The 19,472-nt window shown below is 42.7% G+C and overlaps 1 protein-coding gene and 1 long non-coding RNA gene across 2 annotated transcripts; one reads left to right on the plus strand and one right to left on the minus strand.

The window, feature by feature from the left end:
• Window positions 1-696: 696 nt before the first annotated feature.
• Window positions 697-19,389, plus strand: tyk2 (tyrosine kinase 2). Its single transcript, XM_042086494.1, has 24 exons — window positions 697-858; window positions 1,276-1,486; window positions 1,588-1,708; window positions 1,912-2,047; window positions 2,452-2,615; window positions 3,239-3,617; window positions 4,819-4,998; window positions 5,420-5,577; window positions 6,157-6,274; window positions 6,930-7,107; window positions 7,696-7,814; window positions 8,031-8,198; window positions 9,070-9,157; window positions 9,471-9,598; window positions 10,015-10,150; window positions 10,373-10,524; window positions 10,664-10,814; window positions 10,985-11,079; window positions 12,416-12,608; window positions 13,126-13,244; window positions 13,407-13,579; window positions 13,704-13,821; window positions 18,324-18,434; window positions 18,546-19,389. Exons 2-24 carry the CDS (start codon window positions 1,303-1,305, stop codon window positions 18,687-18,689), a joined length of 3,513 nt encoding a protein of 1,170 aa, XP_041942428.1. The 5' UTR covers window positions 697-858; window positions 1,276-1,302; the 3' UTR covers window positions 18,690-19,389.
• Window positions 3,052-4,823, minus strand: LOC121705507. The gene is made up of 2 exons (XR_006030818.1): window positions 3,941-4,823; window positions 3,052-3,663 (listed from the first exon to the last, which is right to left on the minus strand). It is a non-coding gene; the product is annotated as an uncharacterized LOC121705507 (long non-coding RNA).
• Window positions 19,390-19,472: the final 83 nt, after the last annotated feature.

Below are 19,472 nucleotides of genomic sequence, written 5' to 3' on the forward strand. Positions count from 1 at the left end.
TTACACTCCAAAACAAAGCATTTTTTAGTTACAGTCATACTAACTTCTGTATTCTATTTAAGTGTGCTGATTCACCAGTAACCAGAGATAGTCAAAAACAACTCATTGGTCTTTCCTGTTTCCGTGGACAAGACGTTTTTGTTTTATCTGGACAATGAAACTTAATGATAAATAATAGAATATAGTTGCAATAGGCTAGTAGGAGGCTGAAGCTAATAAACCATCCAAGCAATTAGACCTAACTTGAACACGGTTACACTGTAAATAAATGACAAATAGTTTTGCAGGTTTAGTAGGCCTTCAACTATAATGTAGGCTATTCATAGCCACATAATAGCCAACTAATGTGATTTAATAATGTAAAACAGCAATCTAATTAACAGTTGCAACTGGCACCATTCATTCTTTGTCTTTTTTGTAATACAGAATAACACCACTAGATGTCCCCATGTTCCATATTAACATTTTGTTGATTACTTGATTCAGAAAATTATAGATTCTGTTGCGTTCCATAATCATAATCAAACACGCGTGGAAGACAGCGCGTTAGACATCATATATGTGATATATTCGCTGTATTTAACTATATAGACGTATATAAACATAGGCCTAAATTCTGTTCCATGGCGCTGTTCTGTGTACGGGTATTTCCAAACAGCTTTAGGGGAGTGGCTCCGCTCAAACAATCGCGGACGCGCTTGATAGCCGTCACGTAACAAGGACTGCGTGCGACGAGATCAGTGAATGCGTGATCATGCGATGAAAACTACGAAAAAGATCGTTTTAAGTCACAAAGGATAACCTACCAAGAAGTCTGGGATCAATAACACTGAGGATTCAGGACCTTTCAATTGAATGGTAACACATATTACCACACGTCTACACATTATTAAGCTATTATGTAGCCTAAGCGGAAGGGGCTATACGGTCATATTATATTTTTTTGATAAGTGTTAACCAAAAAGTTTATTGTCCTGTAGCCTATTAACTGATTGTCTAAGACTACCTAAAAGTCAAATTGCGTTGTCTTTGTTGAAGGTTACGAATGCATTATGTGTACACATAAGTAGGCTACATCATGTTTACTTTCACTCTTAAGATCTTGACTGGTCTCCCCCGGAAGGCCTTGCCAGTTGATTGTCGAGTGCATAGGATAGAAGTGTTGTGTTGAAATAGGATAGTCCGCCTTTGCTGTCAGTTTTTTCCGTTAGTGGGGCCGTTTAGTGGGGCCCTATAGTTGTAACCAAGAATAAAAAAAAAATGTTTCTCTTTCAGTGGTGTATGTGTGAGACTTGATGGGCGATGTCTAGACGCGGACGCTACAGGCTCACCAAGACGGGGCCATCCACCTCTGAGTGTGAGACTCCTCAGGGGCCTGGCATTCATGTCTATCTCTTCTGGACCAAAGGCGGCGAGCGTTATCTGACCCACAAGGACAAGGTGGTCACTGCTGAGGAGCTGTCAATCAGGGCAGCTCAGGATGCTGGTATGGAATATGACTGCAGTTTCACATCACATGACAAAATACATTTGCTGTTACAAGACGAGGGGGACAATCCTTGTAATCGTTTGTATTTTACTTTTTAGGGATTACTCCGATGTGCCACAATCTTTTTGCTCTATACGACCCTCAGTCTCACTGCTGGTACAGTCCGAACCACAGCTTTGACCCACAAAATGTATCTGTAGAAGTTCACTTCCGCATGAGGCAAGTACAATACCTGAGTGAATGTCTTTGTAAACACATATGAGGATTGTGGGTGTTCCTCCGTTTGTTCATTGATCATCCAGCCGAACCCTGGGCAATTAGACCGAATGAGGATGTACACATTGCAACACTGTTATGTTCATGGTTTCAACTGGCACGAACTTCCTCTCAGGTGTTCATCATTTTATGGTCTGTTTACGTAGGTTTTACTTCCGTAACTGGCATGGGTTGAGTGACAAGGAACCTGCCGTGTTCCGCTATGCCCAACGGACAGCGGGGTCAGAGAAGTTGGGCTCCCCTCTGTTGGAGATGCCCTCTCTGGATTACCTGTTTGCCCAGGTGAGCCTAGACTAAACCACAGAGTTGTAAAAATCCACCATCAGAAAGTAGAAGTCCTACCATGTAGGATCTACCTGAGCACATGAAACAGATGATCAGACTTTCACCTTTGATTCCACTAAGAAGCTAATCTACCTGGCTGAGGAGTTGTGCTAATTAGAATCTCCTGGGTTAGTGAATGGTTGGGACAAATATGGGGTAGGACTTTTACTTTCTAAAGCCAGACTTTAACAACTCTGCTTAAGCAAACATGCATTGTAAACTATAAGAAATGCCAATGCATTTTAGTGTTATCAAAGTAAACATCTGTATAGTAATAGTGAAGTAGTATAAATGACTGATTGCTGATTGTGTAAAGTAGAGATTTTATTTCAGCTAAAGATACATCATCTGTTGTCCTGCAGGCAAAGTTTGACTTTGTGAATGACATTGCGCCCATGGAAGATGTACGAGGCAATGCAGAACTGGTTCGGTATAAAGATGAGAGCTTGGGGATGGCTGTGCTTCACATGTCTCACAAGGCCCTGCAGTCGGACTCCAACCTGCAAGATGTGGCCAGACACATCAGGTAAATGCTTTTCAAAAACACACTCTGGAATGACTCATGTTTATGAGGTAATAAGGAATTCATGTTAACTGGATTGTTAACTTGCTCTTTCAACTTTGATTCTCCCTGCTTCCTGCTCGAGGATTTTTCCTGTAAAAAGGGAGTGTTTCCTTTGAGCCACTGATGACTCTAGGGGTTTGGGCATCAGACTTAATAAAGTACCCTGAGGCTATGTGCTCAAATCAAATGAGTCAAATAAGTTTTTGAATTGGATAGAACTGCTTTCAAGCTGGGTAGACCCCCACCCCCCTCCCCTCCCCTCCCCTCCCCTTTTTTCCCTCTTCGTACCGACAGTACTCGGTGATCGTGAGAAACAGATCTGTTTTTGTTTTTGTACCGTCAGTACTCTGACTTCGAGGAACAGAGTTCGGTGTGAAAAAAATCGCCGGAATTCTCCTTTAATGTTTCCAACACAGCATTTTTAATGTTTTCAGTCAGTTCAAATCATCAAATGAATCCACTGGAACTAGACTAAACAGTACCAATTCGAATTGAAATTAATTGCAATTCTGGTTTTACTTTACGGAGCTCTGTTTGGAAAAAGCACTGACTGGTGTCTGCTTGGTGTCACCCATTCTTCCCAGCTACCTGCGCTGCATCCCGCGTTCCTTCTCCCGGCACATCTCGCGCGACAACTTCCTCACCAAGCTGCGAATCCGCCGCGTCTTCGCAGAGTTCGTGCGGAGCTTCCAGCAGCACACCGTGGCCCAGGGCAAGCTGGGCCCCCAGGAAGTCATGTACAAGTACCTGGCCACCCTGGAGAACCTGGCGCCCCGCTTCGGCACAGAGACATTCGTCGCGGTCCGCCTGGCACTGAAGAAGGACGGCGACAGCAGCGGCTCTTACCTGAGCGACTCCCGGGTGCAGGGGGACGTGGAGGATGGCGCTGAGCAGGAGGCCACACACGAGGTTATGATCTCTGGCACCACAGGCATCCAGTGGAGGGAGATCTCGGCTCTAAAGGTGTGTGTCCTTCCGAGGAATGAGATCTCAGAGGAATCACGTTTCTCTGAGCATGATGTGACATTTGTTAAGGTCACTGTTCTGGTCTTTCAGGTTCAGTGCTTCAGCTATCTGGCAAATATGTGGGGTAGCGTCTCTTATCTCGGTCGGCTTTGATGACCCCGCTATTAGGGGAATGTGTGGGGTAGGCTATCAGGGGAATGTGTGGGGTAGGTTACCTGGAGAATGTGTGGGGTAGGCTACCTGGGGAATGTGTGGGATAGGTTACCTGGGGAATGTGTGGGGTAGGCTACCTGGGGAATGTGTGGGCCAGTGTCTCTTACCTCAGACTGCTTTGATGACTATCGGGGGAGTGTGTGGGTATGAAAATATGGTACTTGCGGTCCAAATCCACACAGGATGTAGCGACGAGGACAACAGCAATAGCAATTAATGTTCAATACTTAGGCAGCCTCACAGCAAGCTGCCACATGGCCTGCTTCTCCAATACTTCAAGCCTCTACTAGCAGAAAAATCCTGGCTTTAATAAAGTCAACCAATTGGCCTAAATTGGTAGATACCAACACAGCAGGGGATCTTTCCAACACAGTTACACATTGACAATACAGACATTGACGAACTTAAACATACATTGGAAACATCACTTAACACACAGATCACTACTAATTAAATATTCATAATTAAATAATAACACTACAATACATACAATTATTTAAAATGGGGATGAAAACCACCCCTGCCCAATCAGGGAGTGAATTAGCCAATCAGGGAGTGAATTAGCCAATGTCAGGGTGCTCCAGTGTCATGGGGGAAAGACTTTGTGCGTGACCAGGAAGTGTAAGCTGTCAGTGTTTGTGCATGTGTAGGAGAAAAATACTGCTCAATATCAGTTTACATGTTGCGGGGAGGGTCAGGCGGATTGGGGAAAAGGAGGGGCTACCTTATCACGGTGTGGTAGCCTACCCTCAGTCTGCTTTGATGACGCCGCTACCTGGGGAATGTGTGGGGTAGGCTACCTGGGGAATGTGTGGGGAATGTGTGGGGTAGGCTACCTGAGGAATGTGTGGGGAATGTGTGGGGTAGGTTACCTGGGGAATGTGTGGGGAATGTGTGGGGTAGGCTACCTGGGAAATGTGTGGGCCAGTGTCTCTTACCTCAGACTGCTTTGATGACTCTTTACTTTTGCCCACTGGCTCCTCAGGCTCCGGACAACGACTACCTGGGGAACATGAACAGTAAAAAGAAAAACAGGCAACAGTCCTTCTCCCAGGAACCAAGCACCCCAGACAAATGGAACAACTTTTGTGACTTCCCTGAAATCTCCCACATCGCCATAGTCGGAGCCAATGTCTGCATCTGTCATCAGGACAATCACGCAATGGTGAGAGACTATCATGCTCATGTGGCTGCAGCTTGGAGTACCACTATGAGTGCTACACATTGTGTAACTCAGAAGGGTTCAAATGATGTTCAAATGATGTATAGTACTAGATAAATGCAAAGAAATCTAATTTGAGTTATTTTCACATTATTTCAATTTGAAATGTTAACTGTAGCGTGTTACGCTGTCCCAGATCATTTAGAGCTGCCAGAAAAGGCTTAATACCAGTGCATCAGCATTAGCTGTTTGTGGGAAGCCATCTTCTTTGATGGTTTGCAGCATCCCAAGTTATTATAACAGACAAAATATGTATTATCTGCATCAGAATAACTGGAATCTCACTTCACTGCTAGATTTGCTTCCATAAATTGTTAATGTCTCTGCTGATTCTTAGCTGTCAAACCATTTTGTGTGTCTGTAGGATCTGCAGCTGAGGTCCAGTCAGGAGGCTCGCTCCCTCGTCTCCCTGCTGGACGGCTACTTCCGCCTCATCGCCGATGCCCACCACTACTTGTGCCATGAGGTGGCTCCGCCCAGAGTGGTCCTCAGCGCAACCAACGGAATCCACGGCCCCCTCAGGTGAGTACTGGGCCCAACAAGCCCAGGTGTGCCTTCATTGCAAGAATTCAGTGGCAGCTGGCACACATTTAAGGATAAGTATATATACTCTTTTGATCCCGTGAGGGAAATTTGGTCTCTGCATTTATCCCAATCCGTGAATTAGTGAAACACACTCAGCACACAGTGAACACACAGTGAGGGGAAGCACACACTAATCCCAGCAGTGAGCTGCCTGCAACAACAGCGGCGCTCGGGGTGCAGTGAGGAGTTAGGTGCCTTGCTCAAGGGCACTTCAGTCAAAGTTTGAACCGGCAACTCTCCGGTAACAAGTCAGAAATGCTAACCAGTAGACCACATTTTTCAATAGTGGTTTTCCCCCAGACTAATGTTATGTAATAGATGTCTGACGTTGCAACACTAGGAAGGAAAGAACCTGATGCCATCATGCATCACCACCTTATCACCCAACACCATAAGTCTCTTACTGAGTCAAACAAACGGCAAACTGCTTATGAACTGTCTCTCTCTCTCTCTCTCTTTCTCTTTCTCTTTCTCTTTCTCTTTCTCTTTCTCTCTCTTTCTCTTTGTCTTTCTCAGGGAAGAGTTTGTCCAACAGAAACTGAAAAAAGAGGCAGGCTCAGAGGGGGTATATATCCTGCGTTGGAGTGTCCTGGATTACCATTGCATCATTTTAGCTGTGCTGAGCAAGAATGAGGTAGTCACGCATAATGTTTCAGATACTAAGCAATTATTCGCCTGGTAGCCCATGGCTTGCTTATATTTGGTTAGAGTATCTGTGTCTTGTTACATTGCACCCCATTTGCTTGTATGAGTAGCAACACTAAACCTCTGGAGGGAATCATCTTGGTAAAGCTCCAGTCACTTTGTATTATAATCTGGTGCAGTTTTCATCAAATTCAGTAAAGCTTTATGTGCACACCCTTGGGATCTGTACATGGCACGGATGAACCATACACTATTCCACCCAATCTACTACATCGCTTCATACACTATTCCACCCAATCTACTACATCGCTTCAGGGGCACGGTAGAGAGGGGCACACCAGCATCAAGGACTGCACCTTTAATACCCTTATAGTAAACATCTCTGTCTTCATCCCCCCGAAGGCTGTGCTCGTCCTCGAGCCTAAGGTACTGGTGTGACTCAGCAAGTCAAACGACTGTGCTGTTTAACACTTGGTGCTTTTCTTCCAAAGAAATGAAACAATTTTCTTTTGGCTACTAGGATCTTAAAAAAAAAATCCACAAAAGACCATTTGCAACCCTCCCTGAGTGATTATTAGTTGACTAATTATTGCTGTATTCATATTAATTGTATCTCTGGTCCATTCTCCCTTTGTGACCTGTAGAAGGGTGAAACATACAAACAGTTCAGGATCCTTCAGAAGGAGGACAAGTTTGTGCTCGAGGGCTGGAACAAGGAGTTTTGTAGTGTGAAAGAGCTCACCGATGGCCTCAAGACCTTCGTGCTCCGGTCTGGTGACGACTCGTTCACTGTGAAGAGATGCTGCCCTCCCCGCTCTGCAGGTATGTCTGTGCTCCGTCACTTAAAGTATCTCACAGGGGTTCAAATCTTGCCATGCCATCACTGCATGCACCAGCATAGAGCTCTTTTCATAGTGGAAATAAGTTGATTTAATGATTTAATTATATAATACAGTATATATGGTACATTAAATGTACAATATAATAACATACATTTCCCATAATATATGTTTTTCATCAGTATGTGCATTTTCTGCCAAACCCATAATCTTAGTGTTGGTAGCATCTTGCATAACCAGTTGTTCTACGGGTTGAGCCACAGGAAGACAATTTAGGTCATATTGTCATGGTATTGGCGGTGGTAGCATCGTGCTTAAAAATCTGGGCTAGCAGCTATCCAAAAAAGTTGTGGGTTCAATACCCGACTTCCACTGTTGTGCCCTTGAGCAATGCACTTAACCCCGAGTTGCTCCTGGGACAGTGGCCCTTGTATAATGGGCATATGTAAGTCGCTTTGGATAAAAGTGTCTGCTAAATTAATAAATGTTAAATGTAAATAGTATTGTCTGCTCACTTTTGTGTATATTGTTTTGAAATGATTTCATGTTTTCATTTCTGTCCCATTGGCAGAGCTTTCAAACCTGCTGGTGATTAGACCGGGCGCCAGCAGCAGCAGCAAGCCGCTCTCAGAAACCCTCAACCTGAGCCAGCTCAGATTTCACCAGATTAAAGACAAGGAAATCACACGCGTGGGTTTCCCCCTGTCCCATTGACTTTCTTCTTCTGCATACCTTTACAGAAATGAAATTCATTAGTGTAATACCTGTCATTTCTGTTTGTCAGTTGTGTTCTATCAATCTATTGATCTGTCAATCTGTCTGTCGATCTATCTATTTATCTATATATATATTTTTTTATCTATCTATCTACTGTGTCTGGTAAAGGCTTTTTGTTTAACTTGACAGGATCAGCATCTGGGAAGGGGCACCAGGACAAACATCTACTCTGGCCGCCTGCAAGTGCATGGTGGGGCTGAGGACGATGAAGACGAATCGAATAACAACCACATCAGTGCCAAAGGCATCCGAGTAGTTCTCAAGATCCTGGACCAGAGCCATAAGGACATAGCCCTGGTGAGAACAACTTAAAAGACAAATCTGGCGGGTTTTCACATAGATCTCCGTTTCTCAAGGTCACCGAGTACTGCCGGTACGAAACACCCACCCCCCACAGTTGATTACCTGCAAAAGCATGTAACCTGCTCAAAATCCTTACTGGTAGTTTATGTCCCAAAAGCAGATTATTTATGCCAACCAATATAGTGCCACCAGAATGAAAAGTTCTTCTGTCACTGGAACGAAGATAGTCAAAATGCTTAGCCGGTTTATCTGTTTACTCTGTATTTACTTTGCACATTTGCCATAGGCTATATCAATTTCAGCAGTAGACAGATACACATTACCTTTGGTAGGAGACTTTTACAGTACTGTTTGTGCTGCAGTTTGTTGCCAGACCATGTAATACATTGTTATACCGTACAGGAAACAAATGTAAAGAGAACACATATCACATTAGGTAACTGGTTTACCGTTCAACACTTTTGCACGTAATGATTCAAGCAAGGAACTAATGGTTAAATGGTTTGGAAGGAAAGACTATTCAACAGAGAACCTGTTGATCTACTAGAGGATTTCAATTGTAATCTGAGAAATGCACCAAAGCAACTAAGAAAAACTACTACTACTACTACTACTACTACTACTAATACTAATAGTAATAATAGAATGTATAATACCGTTTAGACAAAAAAGCTAAATTAAGATCCAAACACTCCACACAAAATATGAAGAATGAGAAAAGCCCCAGTATAATTTAACTGAAAGTCTGTCTTTTTCTCTGTCCTCCTCTCCCTCTCTTCCCTCTCTCTCTCTCTCTCTCTCTCTCTCTCCCAACCCTCGCCACCCTCTCTGCAACCCTTTGTGCTGTGTCTGTTCCACTCCACAGGCATTCTTTGAGACGGCCAGCCTTATGAGCCAGGTGTCCCACGGTCACCTGGTGTTTGTCCATGGAGTATCAGTAAAGGGATCTGAGAGTGAGTTCTGGCTGTTGCTGATTCCTCTTTCATGCACATCCATCTCTTGCTTTTGGTCAGATTTGCACCTGCCTCTGCCACAGTCTTGTCTTTGTTAAATACAAATAGTTTTCTGTAGGAGTTGTTTCAACAGTCACTATAAACTAATAATGCTATTATGTTGTAAAGAAAGTCATTTCATGATTACAGATACCACATGGCATGAACAAATACAAATGTGATAATATAGAAATGTAAGATATAGAGTAAATACTGTATACTGTGTATATATAAGGAATATAAATGAGTATTAATGACTACAATCTCCCTGTAGACGTCATGGTTGAGGAGTTTGTGGAATTTGGTCCCTTGGATAATTTCCTCCGGAAAGAGAGAGGGCGACTCACTCCGCAGTGGAAATTTACAGTGGCTAAACAGTTAGCCAGTGCTCTCAGTTACCTGGTAAGACTCTTTAGCATGAGAGAGGGGTCTAAAGGCATATCTGTTCAGCATGCACTTAGTTCATTAATCCTTTCTTATGAGTTATGTTTTGTGTATTATAGTATTGGTTTATTTTTTTTTTGTTCATTTTCATTAGGCTATTGATTGCTTTGATATTATTGTTTATTATTGCTATTCTTCTCAATGTAGTCTCACTAAAATTTTAAAACTGTTCACTGTTCATTTTAACTATTGTATTGTTTTTGTTTGTAAGTTGCTTTGGAAAAAAGTGTCTGCCAAATCCCATGATCATTTATGGTATTTCTTACACTGTTGAACATAGCAGAGTCATAGTGCCACTTGTCTATTTGCACATTTTCTGCAGTTGTTTCTGTAACTTTTAGATCAGTTTTTGTGTTATGATTCTTACATTGCAGGAGACAAAGCGCTTAGTCCATGGAAACGTCTGCGCCAAGAATATTCTGGTGGTGAGACGAGGACTAGAGGAGGGTACTTCTCCTTTCATTAAGCTGAGTGACCCGGGCATCTCGCTCACGGCCCTGACACGTCAAGGTAATTGGGAAGATAAACTGGCTGTCGCATGAAGTTGTGATGTCAAAATGAAGCTACTGCATAACAAGGCCATTTCAAAACTGGTCTCAGGCCTGTCAGATTTTTTTCGTCACATTTGATAATGGAACAGGAAACCAGATAGCAGCCACTTCCTTTTAAAGTTTCACACTCGCAGTGACATTTAAGTTTTGAGGTTTTGTGTCGTTTTTTGTTCTTCCGCAGAGCGTGTCGAACGAATCCCCTGGATCGCCCCGGAGTGTGTGCCGCCCGGAGCTCCCCTGGGCCACGCCGCTGACCAGTGGAGCTTTGGCACCACGCTGCTGGAGATCTGCAACAACGGAGACCTGCCTATGAGCACCAGCTCACCCCACGAGGCACGCCATTGCAACCCCCCCACCCAGGCTCACAGTCTCACACACACACACACACACACACTCAAACCAGTGCTCACACCAGGCCTCTTTCTGTCTGCTTTCCTCTTTCACTCTTTTCTTTTCTATTTCTCCTGAGCAGAAAGAGCGTTTCTATGAAACGCAGAGCCGCCTGGCTGAGCCCTCGTCTCAGGAGTTGGCCAGCTTCATCAGCAAGTGCCTGACCTACAATCCGGCTGAGAGACCTTCCTTCCGCGCCATTCTAAGGGAGCTGACAGAACTGCAGCTCAAGAGTAGGTTCATGTCCACCACTTCCTCCTTTCATTTCCTACGTTTGTTTTCTATCTTTTTCTTCTTTCCACTTCAACATGTTTTACAACTTCTCTTACATAATGAACACAAACACAGTACTATGTTTAGTACAGTTGTTGGTGATGGTATTCATTTTTTCGTATATCACCAGATCCTGACATTTCCTCAAAGTGTGACTCAAATCCAGACACTGACCCAAGTGTCTTCCTCAAGCGTTACCTTAAGAAGATCAGGGACCTGGGAGAGGTAAGTACATTACATTCTTTTGTCTTAAAAGGAAATTCCAGTCTTACAACACCCTAGGGTCTATTTATGGGTGATGACGAGTGTACATTTTCATTTGAGACTAAGACGACATCAATCAGTGCAGCTTTTAGTAAGACCAGAATATGGATTTGCAAATGCATATAGCATAGCCTTTGGTGGCAACTTCACCACGTCAAAATAAATAGTTTTTTTTAAGCAAAAAAAATAATTTAATGTCTATGCTATGAAGAGGGTCTCTGCAGGCAAACTGAAGTATTGCCTTTCTAATTGTAAAGAAAGCTTCTTTTAGTTTCTGCCATCTTCTGAGTGAGTCCATATAAATCGATTACCGAATGTGGCACAAACTACTGTCAATTGGTGCAAAAGGAGTTTGGATATCGACTAGGTGAGAAGTGTTCCCCTCAGGCCACCCGGAATGCACGTCCATGGTTAGAATTCTCACAGCGTATGCTTCTCAAGAAATTGAGTCATCAATGGCATGCCAATCTTTTTAGGTAAAAGGGAAGTGTGCGTATTGCAGTGACGATCGGAACATTCAAGTCTGAACTTTTACTGTAAGTCTTTGTTAGTAAACATTCAGGTCTGGACTTGTAAGTTTGTTAGTAAACCCGTTGTCATAACAAATAGGCAAAAAAATCATTAAATGTTTATGCTACTATGAAGAGGGTCTTTGCAGGCAAACTGAAGAATTTTTGCCTTTCTAATTGTTTCTAAAAGCTTCTTTTAGTTTCTGCCATCTTATGTGGAGTGAGTCCATATAAATCGGTTACCGAATGTGGCACAAACTAGTGTAATTTGATGCAAAAGGAGTTTGGATATTGACTCTTATTGAATTGTTGTTAGACCGTTGTTAGAGTTTTCCTTTAAGCTCAGTTTTCCTTTCAGGCTCATTTATTGACTTGGGTTTCTGAAGGACCTTCTGCAATAAATTTTGCATCTGCCACTTCTGTAACCTGACAGAGATTAAATGAGAAAATTGACTTGAGACAGTCCTTTAGAGTTAGGTTTGGCTACTTGTATGCTTGTTTTGAGATCGTGTTTTAGCCTATCAATTTAGCCCATCTGATCCATGCAGTATGCTCCTGTCATCTTACTTTTTTCTAGGGTTGGTTAGTTTATTAGTGGCGTTAGTATACATGACTATCTTTTCACTTTGTCATATGATCCTCAAATCAAAGGCATTGATCTGTCTCTCATTCAAGGCCTTCATAAAAGCCTTCTCCAAATTTCAGGGTGCATTAGAATGAAGGATCTCTGCTTGTGCTTGTGATCTAAATGGGTTTTTTTGAGATTTGTTTTTGTGCATTACCTCAAGGGCCACTTTGGAAAGGTCATGCTGTATATTTACGACCCGTCCAACGATGGTACTGGGGAGTACGTGGCGGTGAAGGCCTTGAAACACGATGGAGGTGGACATCTCCATGATGGCTGGATGAAAGAAATTAAAATTCTCAAAAACCTCTACCACGACAACATCGTCAAGTACAAGGGCTGCTGCTCGGAACTAGGTAAGAAGTGTTGCCCTCAGGCCACCCGGAATGCACGTCCATGGTTAGAATTCTCACACTGTATGCTTCTCAAGAAATTGAGTCATCAATGGCATGCCAAACTTTTTAGGTAAAAGGGAAGTGTGCATATTGCAGTGATGATCTGAACATTCAAGGCTGAACTTTTAAGTCTTTGTTAGTAAACATTCAAGGCTGGACTTCCAAGTTTGTTAGTAAACCCGTTGTCATAACAAATTGTGGTTCATGACAAATGGACAAAAAGGGATCAGTGCCCCATGCAAATGCAAACAGAGAAAGGATCCAACAGAAGCTGTTTTCTCCAATCAAATTAGCCCCCTGCTGGTGACTATATGGAGCTTACATAACTGTGCCTCGGTCCCTCCTTAGAGACCACCATAACAGCAGTTTGGAAATAGACCGTTTGTATGTCAGTATGTGATCGAAATAGACAAAGAGAACATCAGGACGAGGTTTGTATAAGTCATAAAAGCTAAACCTGAGCTGTTTGGTCGAGCAGGAGGGCAGGTCGTGCAGCTGATCATGGAGTTCCTCCCACTGGGCAGCCTGAGGGAGTATCTTCCCAAGCACCGCCTGGGGATGGCACAGAGTCTACTCTTTGCTCAGCAAATATGCCAGGTGAGTGCCAACCTCTATGATTACACGTTCAATGAAATGGTTGCATTGATTTGAGTATAAGATTTGCAAGAGTGATGTCATGCTTTTGACTTGACGCCCTCTGACACGACAGCCTATCCCGATTCACGCTCATGCCCCTCTCTGTTGTCTGGTCTCCTGCAGGGAATGGATTACCTCCACTCAATGCGCTATATCCACAGGGATTTGGCTGCCAGGAATGTGCTTGTGGAGAATGAGGGCGTTGTGAAGATTGGCGACTTTGGATTGACAAAATACATTCCAGAAGGGGATGTCTACTATCGCGTCCGTGAGGATGGCGACAGCCCGGTGTTTTGGTATGTTCCGGTTACATGCATCAGTTTTTCCAATTACATTCATTATCCATTACATTTATGGGATTTTTTTTCTCTCTTTTGAATACAGATAATGTATGAAGTGTCTTGTTTTCTTATTTGTCAGGTATGCTATTGAGTGTCTGAAAGAGAGCAAGTTCTCTTTCTCTTCTGATGTGTGGTCCTTTGGAGTGACACTGTATGAGATTTTTACCCACTGTGACCCTCGACAAAGCCCTCCTTCGGTATGTGATTCCCACCACTGTTACACTGTAGTAATCATAGTGTTGCCTGGATTAGATAGACAGATAGACTAGATAAATAGTAGTCTTATTTGTCCAGACATGCCTTAGTCACTAGTGCATAAATTAGTAGAAAAATTGAAAAAATGTTTTGAAATGTATTGCATCAAGAGGATTTCCTATGAAAATACTGTTCTCTGACTTCAGGAGAATTTATTGAGAAGCCCACACACCAAGTTCTTACTCAAATTCCTAGACCAAATTCCTCCATAGACTTCTCAAGACATTTATAGTTGTACAAGTCCGGCTCCATTAGCTACACATCACATAACACCAAGGCTGTAGTGTAGGCTAAATGCACCTAAACGCAGTTTACGCATCTCCTGAATTTCGGAAATATCGTTTACACATCTCTAAATTATGCTTATGCACCTCTAAATTGCGTTTATCCACTTCTAAACAGCCTACCGTTCTTAAGCCATTCTAAATTAAGTTTATAATTTTACAATTGCTTATAGTTTCATATTGTTAGTTTCATATGGTTGAACATGCACAAGATGTAGTTTGCTATGATTGAGGAGGGAAGTCCCCCCTCCCCCTTGCCCTTGAAATGCTACTGGCACATAGACGTGTACAGTATAATTAATTACAATATAATTACAATACAATATAATTACAGTACAAAATGATAATTACATCAATTAACTTAAATGTGTAGGTAGGCATTCAGATTGGACACCTACACTAAATGCATGCTAAATAAATTGTTTCAGTGGTATTGATATTAATTCATTATAGCTAGTTTGTCTGATTTATGATTTAATATTTGTCTTTACTCTTTATGGTGATTAGACCATTCTTTCATACTGACTTAAACATTTTTGTTCTGCCTTTATTGTGATTTAAAAGACCATATTCCATCTGGAGTCTTTTTAACAATGAACTTAGATTAATGTAGGAATTGAATAGTGGTTGTGTGGCATATGAGGTAACACCCAGTGATACCCTTGGTAGCCTATATCGATGTGGTCAGGATACATATTAGAGCCCGATATGGGATTTTAAAGACCAATACCGACTTTGATATTTGAGGATTTCAAAAACCGGTAAACAATAAATCACTGATAAATCAGGAGATTGATTTTCATTCAGTGGAACGTGCAGAGCAGTAAAATAAAAACGTAAAAAAGGAGAGTATACCCCTAGAAAGGAATAGGCCTATAAGGAGAAATTGGGGTGTGTCCTCATTTTAGTCAATTTGTCCTCCGAGTCTGGTTGGTGGCCCCCCTGTTTCAGTGTATTTGGGGGCCAAGCAGCGAAGCTGCGAAGGCACCCATTGTGTTTCTACGTTTTCCTATTATTATTATTCCGCCATGGAAGTCAATGGCAGCCCATAGAACCATCTGGTCAAAAGTTGTGAAATTTGGCACACTGATTGGGGACAGTCCAATAATTAATTGAACCAAGTTTCCTGCCGGCACCTTGAGTGCTCTAGCGCCACCAACAGGCCAAAGTTGGATGTGCGTTCACGCACGTAACTTCTGACCCGTATGCCCAATTGTCCTCCTTAGACCAAGCCGAGTTCAACGCACCCTATGACGTTAATTTCCGCCATGATGGATTTTCCGCCATATTGGATTTTCTCACATAGTTTGTCCGATTTTCACGAAACTTAGTACATATGATCTTCAGACCAAGCAGCACAAAAGTTATCCCTTTTCATCTTCGGAACTAAAACCGTTCTCCCGTAACAGCCAATCAAAATTTGTGGCGAAGCCGCCAAACAGGAAGTGAGCTAATTTCTCCGCAACCATTTCATGTATCATAACCAAACTTAGTACGTGGACTCAACCACATCAGGAGGATGTTCAAAAACGTTGGTGACCTTTCACCTCTAGGTGGCGCTGCAATTAGGAAAAATGTGTTTTGGCCTGTAGCTGCTGTTGTGTTTGGAATTAAAATGTACTAGTGGGGTCTGTTAATACTGTTGGAGGTCCATAGGCTGACCCATGCCAAATTGTGATGCCATCGTAATTAATTCGGCCGCCATATTGGATTTAATCAAAAACACCTAAAAGTTTTCACAGGTCACAAAGTTTGTCCGATTTTCACGAAACTTGGTGCAGATGATCTTCAGACCAAGCCTCAAAAAAGTTATCCCTTTTTGTCTTCAAATCTAAAACCGTTCTCCCATAACAGCCAATTAAAACTGTCAGCAAAGCTGCCAAACAGGAAGTGAAGTGATATCTCAGCAAGGTTTTCTCGTGTCAAGACTAAACTTACTACATATGCTCAGGACCCAATTAGGAGGAGGCTCAAGAAATGTGGTACATTTTGACCACAGTGTGGCACTATAATCACAGGAAGTAGGCTCATATCTCAGCAATGCTTACACATATTGAAACCAAACTTGGTACATGGACTTGAGACCCCATCCGGAAGACGCACAATAAATTTGGAGTCTTTTGACCACTAGGGGGCGCTATAATCACAGGAAGTAAGGTCATATCTCAGCAATGCTTTCACATATAGAAACCAAACTTGGTATATGGACTTAGGACCCCATCCTGAGGACACACAATACATTTGGTGATGTTTTTCCACTAGGGGGGCGCTAGAGATACAGGAAATTAGCTCATATCTCAGCAACGCCTTTACATATCGAAACCAAACTTGGTATATGGACTCGGGCACCCGATCCTGAGGACGCACAACACATTTGGTGTACTTTGACCACTAGGGGTGCTATAATTATCAACACTTTCACCGATTTAAACCAAACTTGGTATGTGGACTTAGGAGTACATCTTGAGGACACACAATAAATTCGGTGACTTTCGAATCCAGTCCAGTCCAATTCAATCAAGTCCAATCCAATCCAATCTAATCTAACACAACACAGTCAAGTCCAGTCCAATCCAATCCAATCCCAACTCCTGCTTAACTGCTTGGCCCCCTCATTGCTGCTTGCAGCTATATTTCTGTATAGAACCACTTGCGTCAAGCAGAAAAAATAGGCGTCCCTTCTGTTCTCTAGCTGGGTCGCAGTTGCAGTGCGGTTTGAGACACGCCTGAGGCACGGATGTGTTGGAGGCAGTGTGGCTGCTCTAACCTGTTAACTTTGACCATGATGCGTTGTAAATCATAGCTATTTTGCACTGAGCCCAGCGGCAAGCACAACACAAATCTTTGTCCCATTCACTCAACCCAGCGCAACCTAGCAGTGCATGACACCTCCTATCTGTTAGCCCCTCATGTACGACCGCAGAGAATGCATTGTATTTTTTTATTTTGGGCTTTTTTCCCTTTATTTGGACAGGACAGTGGAGAGTGAGACAGGAAGCAAGTGGGAGAGAGAGATGGGGTGGGATCGGGAAATGACCTGCAAGTCGGATTTGAACCTGGGTCCCCGTGGGCACTCGGACCCGTATATGGTACGGGCGCTCTAGCCTGCTGCGCCACAGCGCCCCCGAGAATGCATTGTTTTCTATCATCAATCGCTACTTACGCCTCGTTTGCGGTGGAGCACTTGTATCATCGCTTCTTACAAGCATTGTTTGCTGTGGAGCACAAACGGGCAAAAAAGAGGACAGTTTACCTAGGTCTGGGCAAGACATCCTGATGAATAGTCACCCTAGCCTAGACCATCATTTCCCAACATAAGGGCCGGGACCCCATGTGAGGTTGCCTGAAATTCAAATGGGGTCGGCTGAGATACTGGGTATCTTACAATCACACACACACACACACACACACACACACACACATACATATATATATATATATATATATATATATATATATATATATAAAACCCCCATGATATCAAAGTTAAGTAACTAATCGGATCCTTTATTACAATCTTGCTATGTAAAATAAACGTAGACATCCCGCACACTGCAAAAAATAAAATCTACAGTCGCCAATATTTTGTGACATCAAAATAGGGCCACCTGCCAAAAATAGTTGGGAACCCCTGCCCTTGACAAACAATGGCTCTTAGCTAACGCTATCATTGTGGCTACATGGTCAGAAAATATGGAATGACAGTCGAAAGAGAAAATTATAGTACTGTTGTTAAGTTACTCGGTATAACTGTGTTTACAGTATGTGTTTCTGTATGTTCATGTCAACCAATGCTAAAATTTTTTCACTGTTGGATGCAATGTTAAGCTGGACAATACTGGACATTTAGATGAAGGATTTGGCTTTCCTTTACTTAATTTGGAAATAATTTTTCGCCCGTTATAAACAATACCAATAGATTGGCAAATAGCTAATATTGGCCGATAACATCAGCACACCTATTTATCGGTTGGCCTCCTATATATATATACACCGGTATGCCGTGATCCACCTTACCAGTGACCGTGTGTGATCCACTTGATCACAGAATTTATAGCCTAGTTTACCCACCTCTTTTTTTACCACTACACCCCTGCATAATACCATTATGAGCCTTCCTGCATTTTTATGCGTGCTGTTTCCATGACCATGTCCTGCAGAAATTTTTTGAGATGATGGGAAGCGTTCAAGGCCAGATGACCGTGATGAAGCTGATCTCTCTGCTGGAGAGACATAGACGACTGCTCTGCCCAAAAGACTGCACTCAAGAAGTAAACCAGTTCTCCTTACCTTCACGCATGTTGTCACACACACATGCACAGACATACACACACTAAAGCTCCATACATGACCAATAACCTGTTTTTCCATCCATGTTGCAGGTGTACACATTGATGAGACGGTGTTGGGAAGTTGACGCATCAGAGCGGCCGTCATTTAAAGACCTCATCGGATCCATAGAAAACATCAGGCAGGGATACGAACACCAGCCCACTGTGCGACTGGCCCAGATCAACCCCTGCTGAAGACCTCTTTCCAAAAGCGTCTGCCTGTTACAACCACTCTCTGGAGCACAAAGCCATCCCTGGTATTCGCCTCACAGGGCCCTCGCCCTGCACTGAGGAGCTGCTAATGCACTATGCCTAACTGTCATTGTTTGGTCTCACGAGCCCACTTTCATGAACTTTCCTCTGGCACTTTAGACCCCACTGCACTGCATACCGTCGGTCCCAGTTCATTTTATATCTGCAGTTTATGTCTGCAGCTTTGTGTGCTGTTCCACGAAGTAGATCGCTATGATTCTGAATGTGTATAGTAAAATGCCTTGTGCCACTTATCACTGCAATCACTGTGTTACCTTATGAATGGCCCTCTGTCACCTGCCATGCATTTTCTTTAACCAATAAAGAATCCCAACATATACATGACGGCACTTACTTTCATATGCATGGGCAAAAAATGTGCTGCTGTTTTTTTTGTACAGTTGTTCAAAAGCCAATGTGTTTTTTTTGTGTGTTTTTTTTTCCTGGGGGGGGGGAGGTACGTCTGGCAGTTAATGATGGGATAACTTTAAATGTGTTGGCCTTTTTGTTGTGTATTTAACTATGGGCATATGTTGTGATCACTCACCTTTGGTTTCTTAAAAATGTATGCATGTGTTGATTTGACCAAACTTCGTATGTTTTGCTCTGTATTTCTCTGTAATAAACCATGTTATTAAAGTAATCTAAATATATGCAGTTTCTGTATAAATATAGTATTAATAGATTAGACCGTATTAAATACACAATAATATTCATTACTACAAA

This window comes from Alosa sapidissima, chromosome 3 (genome assembly GCF_018492685.1).
Source record: "Alosa sapidissima isolate fAloSap1 chromosome 3, fAloSap1.pri, whole genome shotgun sequence".
Classification (NCBI taxonomy): Eukaryota; Metazoa; Chordata; class Actinopteri; order Clupeiformes; family Clupeidae; genus Alosa; species Alosa sapidissima.

Coding starts and splice junctions, on each gene's coding strand:
- tyk2 (XM_042086494.1), top strand. CDS start 1,303: ATGTCTAGACGCGGACGCTACAGGCTCACCAAGACGGGGCCATCCACC. Junction 12,609..13,125: donor GGGCTGCTGCTCGGAACTAG/GTAAGAAGTGTT, acceptor TTGGTCGAGCAG/GAGGGCAGGTCGTGCAGCTG. Junction 13,245..13,406: donor TTGCTCAGCAAATATGCCAG/GTGAGTGCCAAC, acceptor GGTCTCCTGCAG/GGAATGGATTACCTCCACTC.